Here is a 22,291-nt window from a genome sequence, read left to right as displayed (position 1 = left end):
GAACCAGGGCACACGGTGTATGGAATTCAGCAGTTTCTCTCTCTCTCACACTTGGAATTCACTGAATCCCAGCTAGGAGCAAGGGAAGGTATAAAATAATAAAAATACTGCCAAAGTTTTCAATCTGTTCTCCTCCTGTTTTTAATTTGTTGCAGTTTGCTGGGACCTTGTCGGATGGCTTAGGAAAGACAATGGACAATCGGCATCAGTCGGAGCGGGAGTACATCCGGTACCACGCAGCCACCAGCGGCGAGCACCTTGTCGCCGGCATCCACGGCCTGGCTCATGGTAAGTCACCTGTTGTCAGGCTGGGCTGTAGGACAGTGGCTCTTCTGCCACAGCTCCTCAGAGGTGCCTCTTCAGCCGTTCGACTGCAGGTAGAAGGAAGGAAGCCGACAACAGTGTGGATTCTGGCTTGGCATCTCGGTGCCTGGTAGCCCTCCAAGCTCTCTTATTTTATTCTCCTTGTCACTGAAATGATAGTGCCAGTAAGAACTCTTCATTCATTTTCAAAATGTTATGCACACTGCCATTCCTTCCTGCTTTCTTGCCTCCTGTTCCCAAGGTGTCAGAAGGTGTAATCCACTGAACCCTCTTTCAGAATATGGATCTGCTGCTGTAAGACTTGCCTTCTGCTTACTGAGCATTCCTTCCAGGGAGTGAGCTATGAAACTGGCTGCCAGCTGTGTGGCCCAGGTGTTTCTGAGTCTTGTATAAATACACACTCACAGGGATTGTCAGTCCATATGCCCAAGAGATGTAGGTGGTGGGATGGATGCGTTAGGTCTGAATTTGTTTGGTTTCTGACTTTTAATGCTTTAATTCTGACTCATTTGCCTTTTGTTGTATTTTTCTCAACAACTTCTTTGCGTGGCATTATTCAAGGCCCTTGGACATGGAAACCCAGCCAACTTGCCCAAGCTCTGTCCCCCAGCCACACTGCACTTAGCCACCCAGAGCCTCGTACGGCTCCCTGTGCCTCTAGCTCCCATGCCTTGTGGTCCTGCTGTCTTCCCTTTCTTTGCCTCACTTCATTGCCTATCAATCTATTTGACCTCTATGTACCCACTCAAGGGACGTTTGTCCAGCACCACTGCCCAGTTAGGATTAATGTTGATTGGAGCACACATGGCGGCTTGGGTTGTATAGATCGCCAGCTGTGTGCACCTTGCTTTCTGATAGGCTGTGGTGGCCAGGAGCGCCGGAAGACCACTCTGTATGGAGTCACCTTTATACTGCAGCCACCTTTTATCTGCTACCTGGCATGTCATGCTTAGCAAAGGTCAGCAAAGTGAGCTGTGTGTACCAGATTCTTAGGAGTAGTCTGTGAAGCTATCAGAAGTCATGTCAAGACTGAAGACGTTTTAATTATTAGCATTTGAAAGAAGAAGAAATAACATAGATAATAAAAAATATTTTTTTTTCTTTGTGTTAGGACAGTTTTTGTTTATCAGCTTTCCAAAGGATAAGGTTTGAATCAAAATGCCTTCACTTTCCCTAAGCCTGCCCAACTGGGAAGGGAGCAGTCCCCAGGGGGACATCAGCTGGAAGTAAAATTTGGCTGAAGTTAATCTGTTTATGTACTTTAAAAGTCAATTGTTGGGCAATCATTTGGGGCTAGAGATTTAATCCTTTTTCCTAGTGACTGTAACGATAGAGTGTTGGACTATTAGAGGACCTTTTTTTTTTTTTTTAATTTTCCCACTGATTTGAGAGGGGGAAGGAGAGAGAGAGAAGCATCAACCAACCACTTCACTTAGTTGTTCCATTCAGTTGTGTACTCATTGATTGCTTCTTGTAAGTGCCCTGACCAGGGAGTGAACCCATGGCCTTGGCATACCAGAACAACATTCTATCCACTGAGCAACCTGACCAGGGCCAGGACTTTGTGTGTGTGTGACAGGGATAGAGAGTGAGAGAGAAGGACAGATAGAGACAGACAGACAGGAAGGGAGAGAGATGAGAAGCATCAATTCTTCATTGTGGCACCTTAGTTGTTCATTGATTCCTTTCTCATATGTACCTTGACCAGTGGGCTACAGCAGACCGAGTGACCCCTTGCTCAAGCCAGTGACCTTGGGTTCAAGCTGGTGAGTTGTGCTCAAACCAAATGAGCCCGTGCTCAAGCCAGTGACCTCAAGGTTTTGAACCTGGGTCCTCTGCACGCCAATCTGACTCTCTATCCACTGTGCCACCGCCTGGTCAGGCCCTTTTTTTTTTTTAATGACTATAAAATACTTTGCTGTGTATAGTTGCCTCTGTCTATCCAGTGTCCTTGAGATGCAGAGAGAAAGCATAACTGCCCTCACTTTTTAGGTGGACACACCAGTGAACCGAGAAAACGGGTGATTGTTTCAGGGTCGCAAGATCCCCTCCAACCAGGGATCACTAGGTGATATGTACAGCCATCTCCAGGAGGCAGGCCGTCGTGAGAGGAGGAACCGGTGGCCTCATCCACCGAGGAGCCATTAAGCTCTGGGTTATTACATGAAAGTGGTACTCTAGACCGAGATCCTTCCTTCAGCATGAAAAGCCCTTGAGAGATAATCTCCTTGGTTTAAAAACTGCGCGTCACACCCCATTGCGCCCATAGGCCCTGCCTGACCCCGATTCAGTGACATTCTGTTTCTGCGTGAACTTGGTTCAGAAGGCTGGGAAAGGGCCATCCCTCTACAGAGAGAGTGGGTCCCGAGCCCATTCACACGCTGTGGACAGTCAGTGCGTTCTCACCCAGGCCATTTCCTTGACCAGTCTGTCTCACGAGAGCTAAGGAGTTCAGAGAGCCTCCTCACATCCCCACCGTCCGCAGGTGAACGTCGGCGGAGGTCCCTGGCGCGTGTCCCAGAGATGTGCCCTGGACAGGCCCGCTTTTCCCGGCACGCCCCTGTCCTTGCCTGCCCTGGCCAACTTCTGGCCGCTTCTGAGGCTCTTCAGTGACACTGCTGTCAACTCTCAAAATGTTTGGAATATTTTTTAGACCTCGGTCAATCTTTTAAACTGATGTCCTTGAGGGTCCCAGCTGGCTTTGGCAGCTTTTTAAAGATGCACTTCATCCAGGCTTGGTCGTTTAGTCTCAGAATCGCTTCCCGGCCTTCCGCCAAAGCTCAAGTCTCATTTACCCTACTGTGAAGTGGGCCGCAGCTTTTACCCCGTTTCAGACTCAGTGATGTTAGGGACTCACATCGTAGTTTTTGAAAACGGAGGCTCTATATTTAGTTATCTCTGCCTTATAGTTTATGGGATCTCAACTTTCCCCAAGAGCCCCATTTGCTTGTCTGTTGATTTAATCCCACTGTCTGTATCCTCTCCCAAAGCCCGTATGCTGCCCAAACTCTGGATTTTAAAAGTATCACTGTTAAACTGTTTGCTTTTTTTAAAATTAAAACTGGAACATACTGAGGGGGATGCATTTAGGGCAACATTAGAATCTATGTAACACAATAAATTAAAATTAAAAAAAAAACTGTAACATACTTTACTTCTGACTCATACATAATATATATTTTCTGACTCCAGGCTTAAGGGGAAAATCTGCTGGCCCTCCATGTTGAGTTGGCCCGCCACTGGCCTGTTGAGAGATTGACAGAATGCCCCTGAGTTCCCCTGCCAGCTGCATGGACTTGAGGGGTTTGGCTTTAAATGCTGTTGCTTTTGTCCTTGGCCCAGTTACAGTAGCCCTTGTCTTTTTTTGCTAGGTATCATTGGTGGATTGACCAGTGTTATAACCTCAACAGTGGAAGGTGTGAAAACGGAAGGGGGTGTCAGCGGTTTCATATCTGGCCTTGGGAAGGGGCTTGTTGGCACGGTAACCAAGCCAGTGGCAGGCGCCCTGGATTTTGCGTCAGAAACGGCCCAGGCGGTGAGAGACACAGCCACACTCAGCGGCCCCAGGTCAGTGGTCATGGGGTGAGGGGGCCTTTGCAATATTCAGCCCAGGTCTGCTGCCCTTCTAATCCATCCTGCTGCATTTAACCATGTGCTTTCTGCTTTAGTGATACGACTTTTCAAAATTTGAATACACAAAACTAAAATTTCTGACTTGCCTAATATAAATAATATGAAAATGAGGCACAAAAATCCAGCATGAATTTTTGCAGATCTATTTCTGTATCAGTATCTATCTATATCTGTATATATTGGACACACACACAATGTTTTCCTTCATTCGAGGGGGTCGGAAGTAGGATTGCATCCTTACAAATCTTCCCTGTTCACCAAACTCACTAGATGCCCCGCCCCCCATTAAGAAAATGATCAGGCTGTCAGCTGTGTCTTGCTCCTGGGCATTAAAGTTCTAGAATCCCTGAAGTTGCAGGTCAGCACATGGGCCTGTCCCTTCTCAGTTCTTGTGCTTGAAAGTGCCAGCCGGTGGCCCACCCTCAGCCTCAGTACGGCACTCCCGAAGCAGACTGGCGGTTCTGGTGAGGGCGGCTGTCTTGCTGTGACACCAGCCGAGACAGGAAATCAGCCGCAGCCCATATGGCTCCAAATCCCACAGAATCCAACTACTTTTAACTTAGCTATTTGTGTTAGTGGCCTATTTTAGCCTCCCTTTTTCAGAGTGACTAATTGGGGATCTTATCAACAAAGGGTGTAATGAATGTTGCAGCTCCCAGCCAAGCAGGACTCCACTTAAGCCCAGGAGGATTTCGCTGCTGCCTGCCTAATAGCTGTTCCCCGAGGGAGTCAGTGTGCCTCTTCAGAAAGCTGGGGGCCGAGGCCGTGTCCACACCCCATCGCTCCCTCAAATGGGATTTGAAGTGAAATCGTCCCCAATTAAAGTGAATCCATTTGTCTGTCACCAGGAAACTTTATGGATGACACATTACTGCCGTCAGGGAAATGCTTAGAATTGTAGCCTGGGACGGTGTGAGGGGCCCTGCCAGGATGCCTTCCATCTGGACACAGCTGCTTTGTTAAAAAGTATCTGTAGCGTTTACTTTGGTTAAGTTACAGTCTATTCTCAGACATAGAGTTCAAACAACCCCCGAGTCTATTTTGAAGCATTTGTGAAGTTAAGGGGAGGGGAGTAAGGAGCCTTCAAAAGAATTTCCAGTTACTTCTTCCGTGGCTGCTCAAAGCCTAAGAAGTCTACGTCCCAGCGTTTTGTTAGACAGTAAGGACTAAAGAAAGGTGAGTAAAGCAGAAAGCCCTAAGTATTCCAACAGAACCATACTTGTTCTTAGAATCCCAAAGCAGAGAAGGAATTGAGTGGTGGCATTTCAAAAAGGGTCAGAGGTAGACGTGTTAAATTTTTAAAATGTTGTTGTTTTGTGCTGTTAACTTTTATGATGTTCACCAGAAAGAAATCTCTTATATTTTATATGATGGGAGTTTGGAAGTCTTGCTCAAGTCTTGCATTCTTTTTAGGAGCACAGAAAAGGCACAGAATGGTCGCTGCAGACAGGAAGGTTTGGCCTTTGTCACTTTCAGCATTGCCATAAAAAGTTCGGGTTGATGTCAGCCAGCATGTATCTATCTGTCCTTCATTCATTTTCAGTTAGTCAGTATTGATTGAAAACTCCCTGAGAACTTGGGGTTGGGAATATAGCAGAGCTACATAAAACAAGCCTGTCCCTGGTCTCAGAGGGCTTACAGTTGGGGTGGGGGTTGGTGAGGGGACGGCAGACATAAAACGAATAATCCTATTAAAGCATTATTTGCTAAACTTGTAATAAATGCTAGCGGAGATTGACAGGCTGCTGAGGCTATATACTGAGAGAAGATGCAGGGTGTAGGGTGGATGGCTAACCTACGGTCAGTGGGGTCAAGGAAGGCCTTTCCAGAGAAGTGATATTTGAGCTGAAGCCTGGAGTTTAAGTAGGAGTTGGCCAGATGAAGCGAGAATCATATTCCTGGTAAAAGGGAACAGAGAAGCTATGCAGTTTGCCTCAAAGCACACAGTTCCTGGGCATTGTAATTGAAGTTGAACGGCAGAACAGCTCTCTGCCTAGCCATTCACTCCTTCTGGCAACAAAAGCTACAGTGATTAGTGAGAAGCAGCCAGGTAGTCAGGGCTAGGGACAAGGAAGCTAAAAGGAGGGGGAATTTGGCTTCCGCATCTCCTTTCTATTCCCAGAGGAGGCAGGAGTAGGAGGGCTATGACCCAGGGTATCAGAGGTGAGTGTGACACATGCTAGACCCAGGCTAATTGGGGGCCTCCGAGAAACTTGGCCCTTCACTCTTCAATGTACTGAAAAGTCATTACAGAGTCTCCTGAAACACTTTAACCAATTTTCCTCAGTCCATTTATCGAGGTCCAGAAGTGGGGTTCTTAACGAGAACTCAGATGTTAGAGAGAAAGAGCACATGACCCGGAAAACAATAGATCTGGGTCCCAACCCCCTTGCTTATTAGCATTTAGGCCCTTGGTCAAATCTCCTGGTCTGTCTAGCCTCAATTTTTTCACCTATAAATGAGAGATAGATTTACCTGCTTATTTATTCTGTCTCTCAGAGGTTTGAAGCTTAACCAGAGTTATTTTAATGTGAAAGCTATAAAGAGCTATAAAATGCTGGGAGATACTGTTTTTGAAAGTCACATTAAAGGAGCACTGAGATTCTTGCAGGTGGAGAAATATTTCAGAGCCCTGACGGTTTGTTCTGATGACCCTGTGATCTCTCAGGAACATACTAGTTCTACTGAGGGATAAATCACCCTGGTTTCTTGGAAGTGAGATATAACCATCTCCAGCCATCCTGGTTGATGGAACAGCATCCAGGGGTGTTACTCAGGGTTTTCCCCACTGTTTAGACAACAGGGACTAACAAATGATTTGAAGGGATTAGAAGTGAGATTCTGACCGAGGGCTGACCTGAGCCCAGGGCCTGAGCCAGGAGCAGAACCCAGGAGTCCAAGAGTTCTGCCTCTGAGTCTGCTCTTGGAATGAGACTCTCTGCTTCCTTTGTAATATTTCATCCAAGGGAAGGCTTAGATCTTAGCATCTATGTTTTAAATGACCTAAATTTTAAGCAGATGATAGCAAAGTAAGCCATAAAACTGTGAAAGAGTACTCCTTCCAGTAATCCATCTGAAAAGTGGCCTTACAGGAAACATTGGCTCCTTTTGGTGTTTATTTGAACGTGGCTTTATTTATAGGGAACCCCCCCTCCTTGAGTTCTTTTAGATTAAAATACTTCCAAGTTCCTCTCCTTGTTGGGAATATGCGAGCGTTCCAACAAGAACAGCCACCTAACTTTTCCCTGAGATTCCCATCAGTCTGAAAGTGCTTGGAAAGGCAGGTGGGGGTGGGGGAGAGAAGAGGGCGGAGGACAGCAGAGCCTTTGGCCTCAACATGAATGTTGTGGACCAATCTCCCCTGCTGCATTTGTTCACTGTACAAGTATGTGTGGTTTGGAACTGAAATCAGAAGCCTTTTCCAAGGCAACGTTCTGCTGGCTCAGGTTGCATCGTCTAGTCTACGTGTATTGGGCCACATTTGTCTGTTCCCAAGTAAAATTTACGGAAATGGCACAGATGCAGCCACTCTTATGGCGCCATTGAAGCCACGGAGAAAAGCCTGTCACCCTTCAAACAGACCAGGCCAATGCAGAGTACCACCCGGCCTGCTGCCCAGGTCCATACACCGATGGTGGTTTTGAAAAGCGACTTCGGTAGAAAGCTGCACAGACCCAGGAGTGGCCATTTCACAATAGGAGGCAAAAACACCATTGAAAAGAGGCGTGTTTGGCTCTGGGCTGTTGATTTGCTTGTTTATTTCTCTCTGTAAAGTCTGTTGGAAGTTCTGGGTTGCGTGGCATTTTAGGAAAGTAGCACATGAAGATTTATGAAGCTGGGCCCAGGGGTTTCCTCCAAACTATTTCTTCACCTTTTTAGTCAGGACGCAGAATAAGGGGAGAAGTGGGAGCTGGCAGAACATGAAATATTTAAACCAATTTAGCAAAGCTCTGGAGTGTTGGCGCTTATCTCCTTATTTAAGTTAGATAAGGAGGAAGGGGGATTTGAAGGATAGTGATAGATCAGTGTTTAAGAATAGAGCCCTCAGGCTCTGATAGTGTTCTGGAATCCCAGGGTCCTCCTGTGGTACATGCAGACGTAAATTCCAGTTGCTCTGAGAGCCTTTGAGTAACAGATTTATGGTGGGCAGATTTGACTTTTTTCAGTAAAAACACTCCAAAGACACCACCCAAAATTTGTTTGCGACGCTTCTCGTTAATGGCCTCTCAGCTGTGAGATTGGAATGTCGTTGCAGTGTTTGTGGCTTGCCCATGGCTCTCTGGGATAGAAGGGTGAAGACCTTCTTGAGTCACCAGAGCCTGAATGCCATCAGGGTAGACAGGTCAGGACAGTCAGCAAAAGGGGGGGTGCCGGCAGTGGCCCCCTGCTCGGCCGTCCTCGTTGGGCGATGCTGCTCTTCATTGTTCTGCTCTGGAAGCAGCCGTTTGCTCCCCATGGCATGCTGGACACAGCAGGCAGGGTCGGCTTGAATTGAGCCCTTAGGGAACTTCCAAAGGTAGAAATCATAACAGAAATGAAAATGCTCTCAATTTTCCCGCGGATGTTCCGCCTGAGGTCTGGGAGCGTGCGCCAAGACCCCACGCTTCTTGGGGCAGAGCAAATCCCGTGTTCCTTGAAAAAAAATTTTTTTTTTTACAGAGGCAGAGATAGACAGGGACAGACAGACAGAAACGGAGAGAGATGAGAAGCATCAATCATTCATTTTTCGTTGTGCATTGTGACTTCTTAGTTGTTCATTGATTGCTTTCTCATATGTGCCTTGACCGCGGGCCTTCAGCAGACTGAGTAACCCCTTGCTGGAGCCAGCGACTTTGGGTCCAAGCTGGTGAGCTTTTTTGCTCAAGCCAGATGAGCCCGCGCTCAAGCTGGCGACCTCGGGGTCTCGAACCCAGGTCCTTCCGCATCCCAGTCCGATGCTCTATCCACTGCGCCACCACCTGGTCAGGCGAAAAGTTTGTTTTATTTTGAAACTGTGAATGACATTTATATTTTATCCCATGCTTGTTATATTTATTATTATTAAATATTAGGATATTAAAATTTTTTTGATGTTTTATTTTATTAACTTTTTGGAGAGAGGAAGGGAGGGAACAGGAGAGAGAGAGAGACAGGAACATCGATCTGTTCCTGTATGTGCCCTGACCAGGGATCGAACCGGCAACCTCTGTGCTCTGGGTTGATGCTCTAACCAGCTGAGTTGTCTGGCCATGGCTTTCCCGTGCTTGTTTTAATAAAATGTTTTTAATTGCTCCCCAATAAAATTAACCCTTTAGAAAGGTAGACCATGTCGTCCTGGAGCTACGGCCTCATGTTTAAGGATTGTGAGGCACTCCTTCCAGACGGGCCGTGCAGATTCCAGCACCATTGATAGAAAGATGTGCATTGGTAAAGGTGAGGAGCCAGAGCCCAGTCCATGTTTGACCCCGAGTCTCTGTTTCTTATCTGTGAGCATGAATGTCTGTTGGCTTGGTAACTATCTGCTGCTTGGGGCGGCCAGTGCATTGGCTGACATGTCAGTTTCATCACGAGTAGGAATTAGATTTCAGTGAAACCGGAAAATTATTGTTGCGTCCCACTTAAGGGAAGGGACTGCTCATATCTCTCTTCTGTTGTCCAAACGTGGCACAGAACTTTGTAGGGATAGCATAGGAAGTGAGAGCCGTACAGTCTCCCTTCCTGATCTTGCCAAACCAGGCCTTCCCACGGAATGCTTACAGGCAGAGGGCACATCTTCTCGCCCCGTCTGAGCAACCCCAGAAGAAGAGATAACATTCAGAGCCATGCGCCTGACATAGACTGTCTCAGTCGGGTCTGAAATTATGCAAGCCAGGAGTTGCAGGGTAAGATATTTTTAAGAAACATCTCAACAGTCCTTCATGCCTTATAAGTTAAAAATTCATCTCACAGGAACACAAGCAGAGAAATCTTATTTTCTAAGACAGACTCCTTCCCTCTCGCTGAACTCTAAATCCTCTCTTCCCCTCTCACTCACAGGCTCCAGACAGTGCCATTCTCATTAGAACAGAACTTACGGAGCCCTCAGATCTGTTGCTGAAAAAGACGGAAGGTGTGTGTGCTCCTGCACACACATATTTGAGAAAAGCCTTTCCATTTCTGAAATCCCATGACTCATTTTTATGCGAGATTATCTGTTAGGGAAAAACCACTTTTTTGGTCATGGTACATTATAATCATTTCTAGAAAGGAGAGCATCTATTTTTTCCCATTTTTGGCATGCAGAGATGACTGACTTTATGGAAACGGCACAATCCTGCTTCCCAAAGTAAAAATAAATTTATGTTAGGCATATACATCTTTAAAGCACCGTCTTTATATCTCAACCAACCAGCAGGTCTTTGCTCAAAGAAAATAAATGGAAAGTCTGATTGCCCTCTGATTTCAATTTCTTCCACTTAAAAATTAAATAATCAATCATGCCATTGTACATCTATAGTTCCTGCCTTGTTCAATGACTTGATTTTTAAAAAGTCTGAAATGACACTCAATCTTGTATACATAAGATATGCCTTTGAGATTTTTGGTTTGAACTTCAAAAGAAGCAGAACAATGTATTTCTTCCTGAGGGAAAAACAATTGTTTTTAGCATAGCAGAATGAAAAGCCACTTACTGTTCATGGGATTTCTCTGCAAAGGCATTGGGTTGACTTATTTGTAGTGGGTTTTGCTGAGCACCCTACATCGGCCATGGCTTTCCGTCATAGGATCCTCCCTCTTTGCCCAGGATGCAATTCAAAGGTCCCTTAAAGAGAGTATTTAGGTTTGAGCTTAGTTCCCCTGCTCTCAGAGAGCCAGGCTGCAAGGTTATTCTGAGATACACAGAGGACAAATGGGCTAGCAGGGATTTGGACACTGTAGTATTGCATTGCAAGCAAAGAGTTGTAATCTGTGGAGGAAGAAAAGGTAGTCATGGGTATTACAATCAATCCCACCCTGGCCAGAGAGCTCGGTTGGTTAGAGCATCATCCTGAAACACAGAATTTGCCAGTTCTAACCTCGGTCAGGGCTCATACAGGAACAGATTGATGCTCCTGTCTCTCCCTCTCTGCCCCTTCCTCTCTCTAAAATCAATCAATAAATATTTTTAAAAATTAATACCTTTATCTAGTACTCTTTTGCCAGACTACCTCTCAAAGACAGATTCTAAGTTTCTCACCAATTTGTTAAACTGGGAGCAGGGAGGGTGCACAAGGATAAGATTGAATTAGTAAAACATCTTAATCTCAATATACTCTAAAAGAAACAATTGTATTATATCTGGCTTATATAACTCAAATGTGGTTAACAGTGTGACTGATCTCTGTTCTTAGTGGATTTACTTTAATGCATAGAGGAAACTGATTTCTAATTAGCACAGCTCACACATATGGGTCCTTTTAGACCAGAGGTTCTCAAAACACGGTCTAGGGACCCCTGGGCAACCCCAAACCTTTCAGAGATCCACAAGATCAGACCTGTTTTTATATATTTATATATGAATTCACATATAGTTAGACACATAACTATTTTATAATAATATTCTCTGATAAGCATACGGTAGAGTTTAGCAGAAGCTACACAATGTATGGTACCACAGCAGAGCGGCTGTAGGAGTCGATAAGAGAAGGCAGCTGTTTTCTGTTAAACAAGATGTAAAGAGATTTGCAGAAATGGAAAACAATGCCACTCCTCGCACTTCCTGTGACTCCATGAATATGCCACCAGCCAGCAACTACCTGTACCTGTTAAATTTCCTTCACAGGCTGTTCTGTTTGAAAGTGCGGTGGCGATCCATCATCTTGCTGGTGAATAGCACGTATCGGCAATGGTGGATTAATGTGGATTAAACCGTGGGAGCCACTGTAATGTGATGCTTCACTTGGGCTTCCTGCCAATGCTTGTCATCCCTCCTGGTTTGCTCCTGACTTTTACTGGGTTCCTTGAAGTAACAACTGGAAAGATGTTATCACGTATCAGAAAAGACCTTTCACCAGAATTTCCCTCATTTAGTCCTTCACCTTAACCTACTGTCCCAATAAATTTTAACTTCAGCAGCACAGAAAGTGCGGGGCAGATTACTTCCAAGTGCGGGGATCATCTTGTTGGAGGCCCCCTTGGTTGTGTTAGCACTGCCCTGAGCTCCTGCAGGAAATGGAGGAGGCGTGTCTGTGTCAGGGCTTACTGGGCGAAACCCCAGCTCCCTTCCCTAGCAACGGGCAGACCTGCGGGGTTCGGGCGGGCCCCTTTGAACTCCCGTAGAAAGCACGTTTTACGAGGCAGTTGTTCTGTGTTAGCACCAGAGCCAGCTCCTAGTACATTTTCCCCAAATATACTTCAAACATGGATCCTGGCAGAGGTGACCCACGCCATACCATAAAATCCCAGGACTGCAAAACACTTCAAAGGAGAAGTTCTCATTATGAGGACAATGGGTCACAAGAATCCTAGCAAACCCTGGAGGGTTAGGTGATGGGCTGTACTGAGTCCAGTGCAGCCTCATGGACCCTGCAGGGATGGGCAGAGGGCAGAGCTCGTCCCTGGACCTCACTCATCTGCTTGGCAGCACAGCGAGGGCAGCAGGACTGACACCTGCCCACTTCCCACGGCGTCAGAGGCCTGGCCGCTGCACGTGGAGTGCCTTCCCATCCCTAGTGAGCAGATGCAGACCTCAAAGAGCATGTTTTTGTTTCAACTGTTGAAAGGCACCATTGATTCAGTTTAGCTAACTCTGAGTTTGTGATATTTAGATCCCATTGCTTAGTAAGCACACTGGTTCAAGTACAGATTGACAGTAGACCCTCATTAACTGGTTTAGTGTGGGCCTCCTACCGTATTCCAGGCATGTAGGAGGTATTAGGTACTGAAAATATTTAAATTCTAGAGGAAAAATTTCTTTGAGGAATCTTCCAGATTCTTGAGAATCACCAAGCTGTTTGTGGGTTAGTGTTTTATATTAGCCTTATATGTTCATTAAAGCAAGTTTCTTATAGTTTTCTTGAAGTAGGCCTTTATTAAAAGTGATTCAAGTTGCTGTTTGTTTTTGAAACAACAAAATTGCATTTGTGTACGAAGGTGTGTGTTGGGAAGTTTTGGTAGGTACGGGCATTTCTTCCCAGCTTATTACCAGACAGACCCAATCACAGCTCTTTCAAAACAGATCGTTATGGTTTTACTGTTTACAATCAGCTAGTGATCTCTTGATTTTTTAATTATTCTTTATACCTTATATATATTTCCTAAATATTATTTAGTGTCTACAATGAATAAGAACAGTGTTTTTTAAAATCTGCTTTTGACTTTATCGCGCTGTAACAATTAAATTTTTTTTTTCAAATTAAATTTTATTTTATCAAAATAAATGAGTGTCCACACTTTTTAAAGTCTGAGCCTTCTGCACGTCTGGAAACAAAACCAGCAGTCTCCCAGCCCCTCGTGCTGTGGCCTCACCTCAGAGATAGCCACTTGCAACACTTTTGGGGTTTTTCTCTAATTTTGAAGATATTTATCTCCATGTTTCAAAAAAAAAATTAGTATAGTGCTATTTCTTGCTGTTATTTAATTTCTTATTGCTATGCATACATGTTTCCCCTCTGCATTTTTCAATACTATTGTATCCTTCTTTGGGTAAATAATACTCAGTCTTTACATTATTATGACTATGTAAATAATATTCCCAATGAAGCCATATAGGTTACTGTGTTTTTTTTTCCGTTTTGGTTTGTGAGTAACTACTTTTATTATTGTCATTTGCTTAATTTTCTGTATGCATAATCCTAGTTTATCCCCAAACTCTTATTTACTTTCCAGTGTTTTTACTCAGAGATTAGTAACTCCTCTTTTAAGAAATAAAATTTATCTGCCTATTGCTAATACAGCCATAAACTCTCCTCTGTATGTTTAAAAATGTGTTATGTAGTTTACCGGTTTCTGGGAAATCCCCACTCCCTACCCCAGGCGGCTCTGGCCAGGCCTGGCCTGGTGGCTGTCGCGGCCTGTGCTCCTGAATGTCTCTCTTTCCTCTGCTCATTTTGGTCCTTTTCTTCCTTGAGCACATTCCCACATGTTTGGTGGCTCTCGACTACCTGTTCTACTCCTGGGTAAAGATGAGGCATTAACCAGCAGAGTGGGACTCGTTATGGGGTTTGGGGGCCCTCCCGTGGACAGGTCCCCTGGGGGACACCTGGACTCTCCTCTTCTCCTGAGGAGGCACAGGCTGAACCAGGTGAGAGAGGGACCTGCAGGTCTGGCTGCCTCTCACCCAGACTTCTCACCACCTCACCCTACGTGCCCCTGTCCTCCCTCATGCCCCAGGCCTACTGAGCGCCTGGGCGCCTCCATCTTTTTGAAGTGGAGCGGGTTTGACCATGCTAATTAGCTCACTGCCTGTGGCTTCCACTCCCTCAGGCTTACATTTCAGCACCACTTGTCCATCTGCTTTTCAGCTTCTAAAATATTGTTGACACCTCTGTATCCTCCTGGATGTGCGCCATCTGTATCCCTCTGCTTTCCCTTTACGGGGGTCTCTGGACTAAATCTGTCGTATTTCATCAGAAGGCCTATAATTCAGACTTTTCGCTAATTCATTCAGCCTTTCTTGATGTCCTTCCCCTTTCACATCCAACGAGTAACCCCGACTTAACGCGGTTTCACCGACGACGTCCATGATTTCCGCTAAACCGCTAAAGCGTTCTTGATGTTTGGTGGTATTAGTAGATAACAGTGACCCTGAAGCTGGCGTTGTCCTGTGTCTTTTCCATGTCCCATCTCACTGAATCGTCAGGACAGCTTTTGAACAGTGTCTGTTTAGGCAGCCAGGGGCCCTTCTTTCCCAGGAAGATTTAGAATGCCTCTGGAGAGAAGTCGTTGCTAGCCCCAAGGCCAGCTTCACGTCTGGTACTGGTCTTTAATCTCTCATTCTGTGTGTTGTAAAGAAACAGGTTGTAGAAGGCTCTTGTCAGATCCCAGGAACATGAAAGAAGTAGCACACCCACAGTAGTGACATGGCCCTGTCACCACCCCTCATTGAACCATAAAAGCTATTCAGAGGGGCCAGCAGCTGGTGAGCGACTGTACTTAGATCCTGGGTGCTGATGGGTGTTTGGTAGTTTCCAAAGGAAGTTGCTGAAAGTTTTCTTATCTTGACACTCCAAGGGCAAGAGGTCTCTCTTCAAAGAGAGGCCCTCATTTCAGAAAGAGCCGGGGAAAAGAACACAGAATCACAGGTCACCCCCAGTTCTGGAGGAGAAACGGGAAGCGGCCTGGAGGTGGCCGTGTGAACAGAAGGCAGGAGTTTGCAGGAATGAAGGCGGGACTCCCACTGCCCTGCTCGGTTCCCATGTCCGTAGCCCGAGGTCAGAAGGCTGTGGGGAGTCAGACAGCCTGGGCTTGAGTCATCACACTGCTATTTCTCAGTTGTGGCCTGGAGCAGTCCCCTCACCCCACCCCGTTCATACCTCTGAAGTGAGACTCCTTTGACTCAGGTGGATTGGGACTCATGATGCCCACCTCAGTAGGTGGTGATGCGGGTCAGATGAATTGTGTGAAGCACTTCATCTGAAGTGTGGTATGTGATTGGGGCTCAAGAAATGGCATCTGTGTCAGGAGTCCCTTTGAGAATGGGACACGCTGTGTCCGTGAGACGGGGATCACGTCCTTAGCTCTTGCTCCCTGTCCTTGCAAGCTTGCTGACCCCTTGCTGCAGTGCTCAGGCGAGGAGTTCACGTGCTTTGCTGCATTTCGGTTCGCCCTATCCTCTCTCCACACAGCAGACGGTTAAATTCGGGCTTGCAGACCTGTGATCGTCAGCCCACGGGTGGCAGCGCCGGGTGGAGGAGCTACCTGGGCCCTCCGCCTTTGTGTGTGGGAACCACCCTGGGAAAGGTGTGCAGAGGCCACGAACTTGCCCTGAACTCGCTGTGAAGAGCAGGTGATCCCAAACTATTGTTAGTGTCTGCTGTAAACGATATGCCTCTGGGTTCGAGCAGAGTTCAGCCAAGAGCCCCACATGACATGGAAATCTGTCCTGGAGCCAGGCTTGTCGGCTAAAAGTTATGTAGCGAAATGTCTCCAAACGTTGGCATCTGCCGTCTGCCGAAGGCAGGACAGCCGAGAATGATGGAGTGCTTACGGACATTAGGATGGGACATGTGACCCTGGGACAGCTGACAAACGGTTTCAGGCCACTGTTGCTCGTCCAGCTCCTTTGATAAACAGCTTTAAAAGCATTACGTGGTTTGGAAAGCATTCTTCAAAAACGGTTATGTTTTCCAGACGTGTGACAGTCCACGGTTGCGTATTGTTGAAGGGTTTTGAGTTGTAGAGTCAGATCCACCTGCAGTGGGGCCATGGGGGCTCTCGAGGGATTATCCGTCTGACTCCCACCAGGACGGGCCCACGACGATGTTATCGTGTAGGTCGGGGTCCCCAATGTCTGTTTAAAAAAAAAAAAGTGCTCTCAGTTCTGGGCTAGAGTTTAAAGGAAAAACTGTGTCTTTCATTTCCAGTGTGATATGATGGGCTTTGTAAAGCATGGCTTTCATCAGACACCCTTTAGTGCATGGGTTCTGCAGAATGGACGTAAGAGATATGGATTACGGTAGAGCTCTGAACCTTTGGAAGTTTTGGAGCTTTCTCTAGGTTTATACATGTTCATTTCATGATTCATTTCAAAGATTATCCCCCCATTTGTCTTATTTCCAGACTTAGCTCCTGTTGCCTTTTGCACCTCCTAGGAAATTCTGGGTGTCATTGGGCAGGGGAAGTGGCTCTCGGGGGCAGCGCCTCCTGGCTCAGCAGTTCATTTGTGACACATATATAGTTAAGGTGATGAGCACAACATGCTTTCGTGAGAGATCTTTAAAAAACTTTCATTGAGGTCTAATATGCCATAAATTTGGTTTTTAACTTTGGGGGATGGATTCGTGAGGTATTATTCTTATTCCCAAAATGCTAAGGGGGAGCTGACAGAGTGGCACAGCACGTCATTCTGATTTATTGTGGCGAAGTGACAGCAGTTCACATCCTTTTAATCTGTCAGTGGAGGATCAGTTTCTCCTTGACTCATGTCTTTGTGATCAAAATAACCTATCTAGATGTGCCCTTTGGGGTCCTGGAGGCAGCACGGCCTCTTGGCAAAAGGACAGAGTCTCAGATGGGGAGACCGGAGCCCCTTTCCCAGCCTGACACTACTCTTGCTCTGTGGCCTCGTGCGGGCATAGCTTTCCGTTGCCTCCTTCGGTCAGTCCCCCCACTTCCAAGGGGCAGGGCTGGTCCTCTCTGCATGGCGGAGGTGAATAACTGGTTGTGTAGCTCCCTGGAGAAATGGCACAGAGGGACCATTCCTGGGGCTGACTTCGAGTCAGGGAGGAAGCTGGGCACTGAGACACTGAGAGCCCAGGCAGGACCTATAAAAGCTTGGTGATGTTATCTGAAAGTACAAAGGCCGGAGGCCAGTCTGAGGCCACTTCGTACCTAATATATTCTGTGCAGCCCTCGGCCCTTGCCCGAACCTCAGCTGGGCTTAGCATGATTGGAGTTGGTTACATGTAATCCCCCAAGGGGTGGAGTCTGTGTCCAGGCCTGCCCTGTCACTGCCCCAGCCCTCCCTCTGACCTCACCTCTGGGAAAAGTAAAGTGGCCCAGAGGTGGCAGGCTAGATCACGTCTGGGAGGGTGCGAGGACAGCCTCCACAAAGTATAACATCCAGGCATACTGCTGTAGATGGGCCCCTTCCCTCTGCTCAGTCATTGCAGAGGTACTTGAACGGTCATAGCTTCTGTTAGCTGATGGCCAAGAAATCAATATTAAAAAAAAAAAATCAGCCTTGACAGAGGCCATTTTGAACCAAGAAGGGATGTATGTAGTACCAAAAAGCAGACTCCAAAACATACTTTCTTTTAGTTCTCAAACTAGTATCAGATTAGGCCCTCTCAGCCCTGCCCACAGTGCTAGGGTGGGCGGCGGGGCTGAGTGGCTTGTGGAGAAGACAGTGCAGAAACACGGGAGCAGCGTGGGCAGTGGGAGCCCGCCGATGGCTGCCGTCGCATCTTGCTTGTGAACAGCCTGGCCTGCCTTGTTGGAGTTTGGCCTCTTTCTTTATGGTTGTATGTCCTTGGTATATGGTCATCAAAGTGACCCTGAGATGGAGAAAGTCCAGCAAGAAGTGGGGGCATCTAGGGCACCATAAGTTCCCAGAGTCTGTCTTGGCTTGTAATGGAATCTCATTCTCAGGGATGGGTCCAGTTTCTCAAATGTTAAAAGTATCGGAGAATGTTGATGCATCTGGGCTCAGGCACGGGCCAGACTAAGCTGGCTGTAACCCTTCCGTTCTGCACCGACACCTAACGGAGACTGGCTTCGTTTATGACTGTCCATGTAACCTGTATGATTATGTGTGTGCAGACTCTGTGTTGATTTTCCCCGGGTGACGTCAGGCCTTATTATGACTAAAGATTTAATTGAACCCTGAACTTGTATATGAATGCCTAGAGACAGTGAATGGATTACACATTTTTCTTGAGAATTTCCTAAATTAGCCTAGCTAACTTTTTCTTGCCGATTCCCTTCTGACTTAAGTGGTTCTCTATTTTTAACAAATCAGAACAAATAGTATATGATAGAATTACCATAAGAATAGGGGTTCTCAGTAGCAAGCTACAGTTTTCTGTTACCCATTCATCCGCACCACCTCCTGTCCACTCCCAAAAAGTTGCTTTAGGCTTTGGAATGACAGGTCCATTGGCGTGTGTCTAAACAGTGCGGGGGATAAGGAAACCTGTGAGGAGAAGGCTAGAATGGACGTGGTTTTCATTCAGAAATACATGGTTCAGGGAGCAAGACTTCTCTCTTTCACCTTCAGTGTGAACCAGGGTCAGATTCAGAGCAGATCACTAGCTTCACTAGACTCCATCAGAGAAGTCAGCCTCTGCCCAGGATCGGAAAAAGCCTTCGTGTGTGTCGTCGCTGGTGTGGGATCTCTGGGTTTTATTTTTAAACCAGCTTGGCCCTCGTCTAGTGTTGCATAACAATGGCTGAAAGACACAGCTGGCAGGAAGGCGCTCACAGGGTCACCGGTGACTCCCCTCCAGGATTTTCCTACCTGGTCCTCTCACCGTGTCTTTTTGGTTTGGTTTTGGTTTGGTTTTGGTTTGGGGGTTTTTCTCTCAGTTTCTCTTACCCTTTCTGTTATGCTTGGACCTTGGTTATGCTCCAGACTTCCACAGCTCATTCCAGCAGCCTCGTTCTGTAGGCAGGCCCGTGGAGGCACTGCAGACGTGCACGGAGGGTTGTGGGTTCCCAGCAGCCTGGGGGATCAACCCCGGTGTCGGCTCTGGGAGAACTCAGCCCACTGGCCGTCTGGGGCACACCCCTCAAACGCCATTTCAGGAGTGCACTTCTCTGGAGTCAAAATGGAGCCCTGTCCATTGGGCTGCTGGTTGAACCCTGCGTGGACTAATCAGAGATATTGACGTTCCAGGAGGAGAGCGGACGGTGCTCGGTGGGTCTGCTGCGTAGAGCCTTCTGTTTGATCCCAGGAGACGCACTGCTGTGCGCACTCCCTCCCAGGCACATGCACGCGCACACACACACACACACACACACGCTCACATACACCACTCACATATCTCACCCTTGTAGCCAAGGGCCTGAAAATCAGTTTACTCTTTTCCGAAGTAACATTTAACACTTAAAAATAAGACCAGCAACTAATCAGTATTTGCATTCCCAGCCCCCATGGGACCTGGGAGGACAGGAAGAGGGCTGTAGGACATGGACCTTTGGCTGTATCATGGGCCAGCGTGCCCCTAGTCCCCCAAACCCCTGGTTCCGTGGCGGCACCGTGCAGGAAGACTTGGCTGCTGATTCATAGAAGGCTTATTGGAGATCAGCCTGGAGATAGTGCTCTTGTGAGAACAGAGTGCAGTCATACATTAAGGAGCAGCTCAGGGCCAAACGTAGGGGCCCAGGGCCTGCTGGGATGGGGTTTTACACTTGGGCTGTCCTTTTGCCCTTCCACTGAACTCTCTTCATTTCAGTTGTGAGCAAACAGTCAGTGCCTGAACTAACAACCCTGTAGTCGTCCGAAGCACGGCTAGCTTACAGTACTGAACAAAGGGAGGGAGGGCCGCGTGGGCCGGCCCCGGCCGAGGAATGCAGCTTCGGGGTTCTGCTCCATAAATTTAACCAGCACGACGAAAAGGAGATAATATGAGCCTTCGTGATGATCTGAAAGGGGGAGGTTCTGTGTCCCATTGATTGCGGTCTGGCCCGGTGCCAGGCCCAAGCCTGACCGACAGTTGAACCATATCGTTAAGGCGTGTAATACAGCTCGAGTCTTGTACTGCCGCCAATGAGTACATATCCACAGGGCAAAAGTTTATAAAGAGTGGAGGCTGTCCTGTTTAACCCTCTCACACTGCATGTAATAGACCCAGCTGCCATTCAGAACCTGCCCATCTGAGGTCAGGAAGGAAAGCCTGCACATTTCTTTTCTTCAAACAGCTTCTCAGGACGGGGGAGCGGGAAGAAACCCAGTCTAGAGAGGGTCAGGGCACGGTAATGTTTCCCTCTGGAGAAGCCAGGCAGCCTGCCTCCTCCCCCGGCCAGAAACGGGACACCATGGTGCTCCATTCAGAGCCGCTCTCTGTTTGCAGTATAATGTTGCTGAAGGAAACGGGGCTGACACAACAGGAAACCTACCCGTCTCCGAGGAGGCTGCGCCGGTGGCAGAGGTGGCTGGATGCCGGCGCGGAGCGTTCCCGTCGCACCGCTGGGACGCAGATGGTTGTGCCCCGTCCCTGCCACCCGGCCTCCTGGGAGTCCATTCACAGCTGAGCCTACACGCTAGAGCAGAGGCGGGGGCTGTCCCACGGGATGGCCTGGTCGCCTGGCCTGCCAACTGTCGAGCTGGCCGTCCTCCACGAGGAGGGCATGGGGAGTGGGTGCGTGGTCACAGCGCGGCCCAGGGAACCTGGGCTCTCACGGTCACTCGGCATTGAATGAAGGGACAAGCACCGGGGCCGTGGTGTAAATCTACTCAGAAAGAAAGGGCTATCTGCATTCAGAGGCCCCGAGGGGAATAGTGGGTTGGGGGTGGTCCTGTCCTTCAGCCAGTCTTATCCTGTGGCCAGACTGGGGACCCCCCGCCCTTTGCTTGTGCCGTCCAGAAAGACAGGGATGTCTGTCCTTTCCATCTCACGTGGACCCATGCTCTGGGTGATGATGCTCCAGGCCTTGAGTTCTCCTACAGGCCACACACTACTTAATCCTCACAACGGGCCACTGAGGTGGGCGCTAAGTGTACTTCCCCTGTTTCACAGATGGGGTAGTTGAGGCAGAGAAGTTACATAACCTGTCTCAGCTCTCAAAGGTAGAGAGAGTAGGAACCAGAACTTTGAACCCTGGCGGTCCAATTGCAAAGCACGCCCCTCCTCCCAACTTCTGTGCTGCTCCCGGACCGTCTCTAGGTCTCTCCCATCAGAAGACCCGTGATTTAAATCTGAGGTATCTAACCGGGTCTCAGATCCACCTCCTTTTGACTCTTGGACCTGGAGGGTGGGAAGTGGACGGCTGCCTAGGACCCAGGAAATTTGGGAAAAGGTGCTAATGCACTTTGGGGAAAGGGGCTGCACACTTTGAACCTCACAGTGGGAAGGGTGCTTATTGCCTGCTCCTATCCGCTACCAGCTAACCCGGACCCAGGTCCCTGAGCTGTGTACGTGGGAGCTCTGCTGTCCCTGGTCCCCCCTGCACTTCTTCACCACCCGCAGCCCCTCCCCAAATGAGGAGTGACTGCAGCCTTCCAGGTTCACAGAACAGCAGTCACACCTCCTGGTTCCAACTTGGCTTTGCTCGCCATCCAGCCGAGTCTGTCGTCACCAGCTGGTCACCTGGGAGCCTGGCTGGTGTGCAGTACAGGAAGCCCTGGAGGGAGGGCATCCGTGCTTTCCTTGTGCTGGTGGCAGAGGGGAACTTCTGTTCACCCTAGTGCGGTGGGCTGGAGAAAGGACCCCAGAAGTAGAAGAGACGGGAGGGCTGGCCTACTCTCGACTGTCAGACTCTGTTTAGTTATCCTTCCAGGTCAGGACGCTTAGAACGCCCAGAAACGGGCTCTGGGAGGGAGTGCCTGGGGCAAGGACTCCATGAAATGATTGCTAAGCCCAAAGTCTAGCAGACGCTGGGTGTCTTGTAATGTGGCACCTATGTTGGGTTCGCTTTGTCCATATTGGAGCTCATTTGGCACCTAGGAGCTGTACGGTGGCAGTCTCTGGGACGTGAAGAGAGAGATGCTAAGAGAGGAGTGATGCCTGACCTGTGG

At 47.9% G+C, this 22,291-nt stretch overlaps 1 protein-coding gene across 4 annotated transcripts in view; it reads left to right on the top strand.

The window, feature by feature from the left end:
- VPS13D (vacuolar protein sorting 13 homolog D) overlaps positions 1-22,291 on the top strand; it is a 242,546-nt gene that overhangs the window by 190,563 nt on the left and 29,692 nt on the right. For all 4 annotated transcript variants that reach the window (XM_066270406.1, XM_066270404.1, XM_066270403.1 and 1 more), the window contains 2 exons: positions 156-288; positions 3,696-3,891. In XM_066270406.1, the coding sequence (XP_066126503.1) occupies positions 156-288; positions 3,696-3,891 (329 nt within the window). The remainder of the gene's footprint in view (positions 1-155; positions 289-3,695; positions 3,892-22,291) is intronic.

The sequence above is a fragment of the Saccopteryx bilineata genome, chromosome 3, assembly GCF_036850765.1.
Source record: "Saccopteryx bilineata isolate mSacBil1 chromosome 3, mSacBil1_pri_phased_curated, whole genome shotgun sequence".
NCBI lineage: Eukaryota > Metazoa > Chordata > Mammalia > Chiroptera > Emballonuridae > Saccopteryx > Saccopteryx bilineata.
This window is presented reverse-complemented; position numbering and strand designations above follow the sequence as displayed.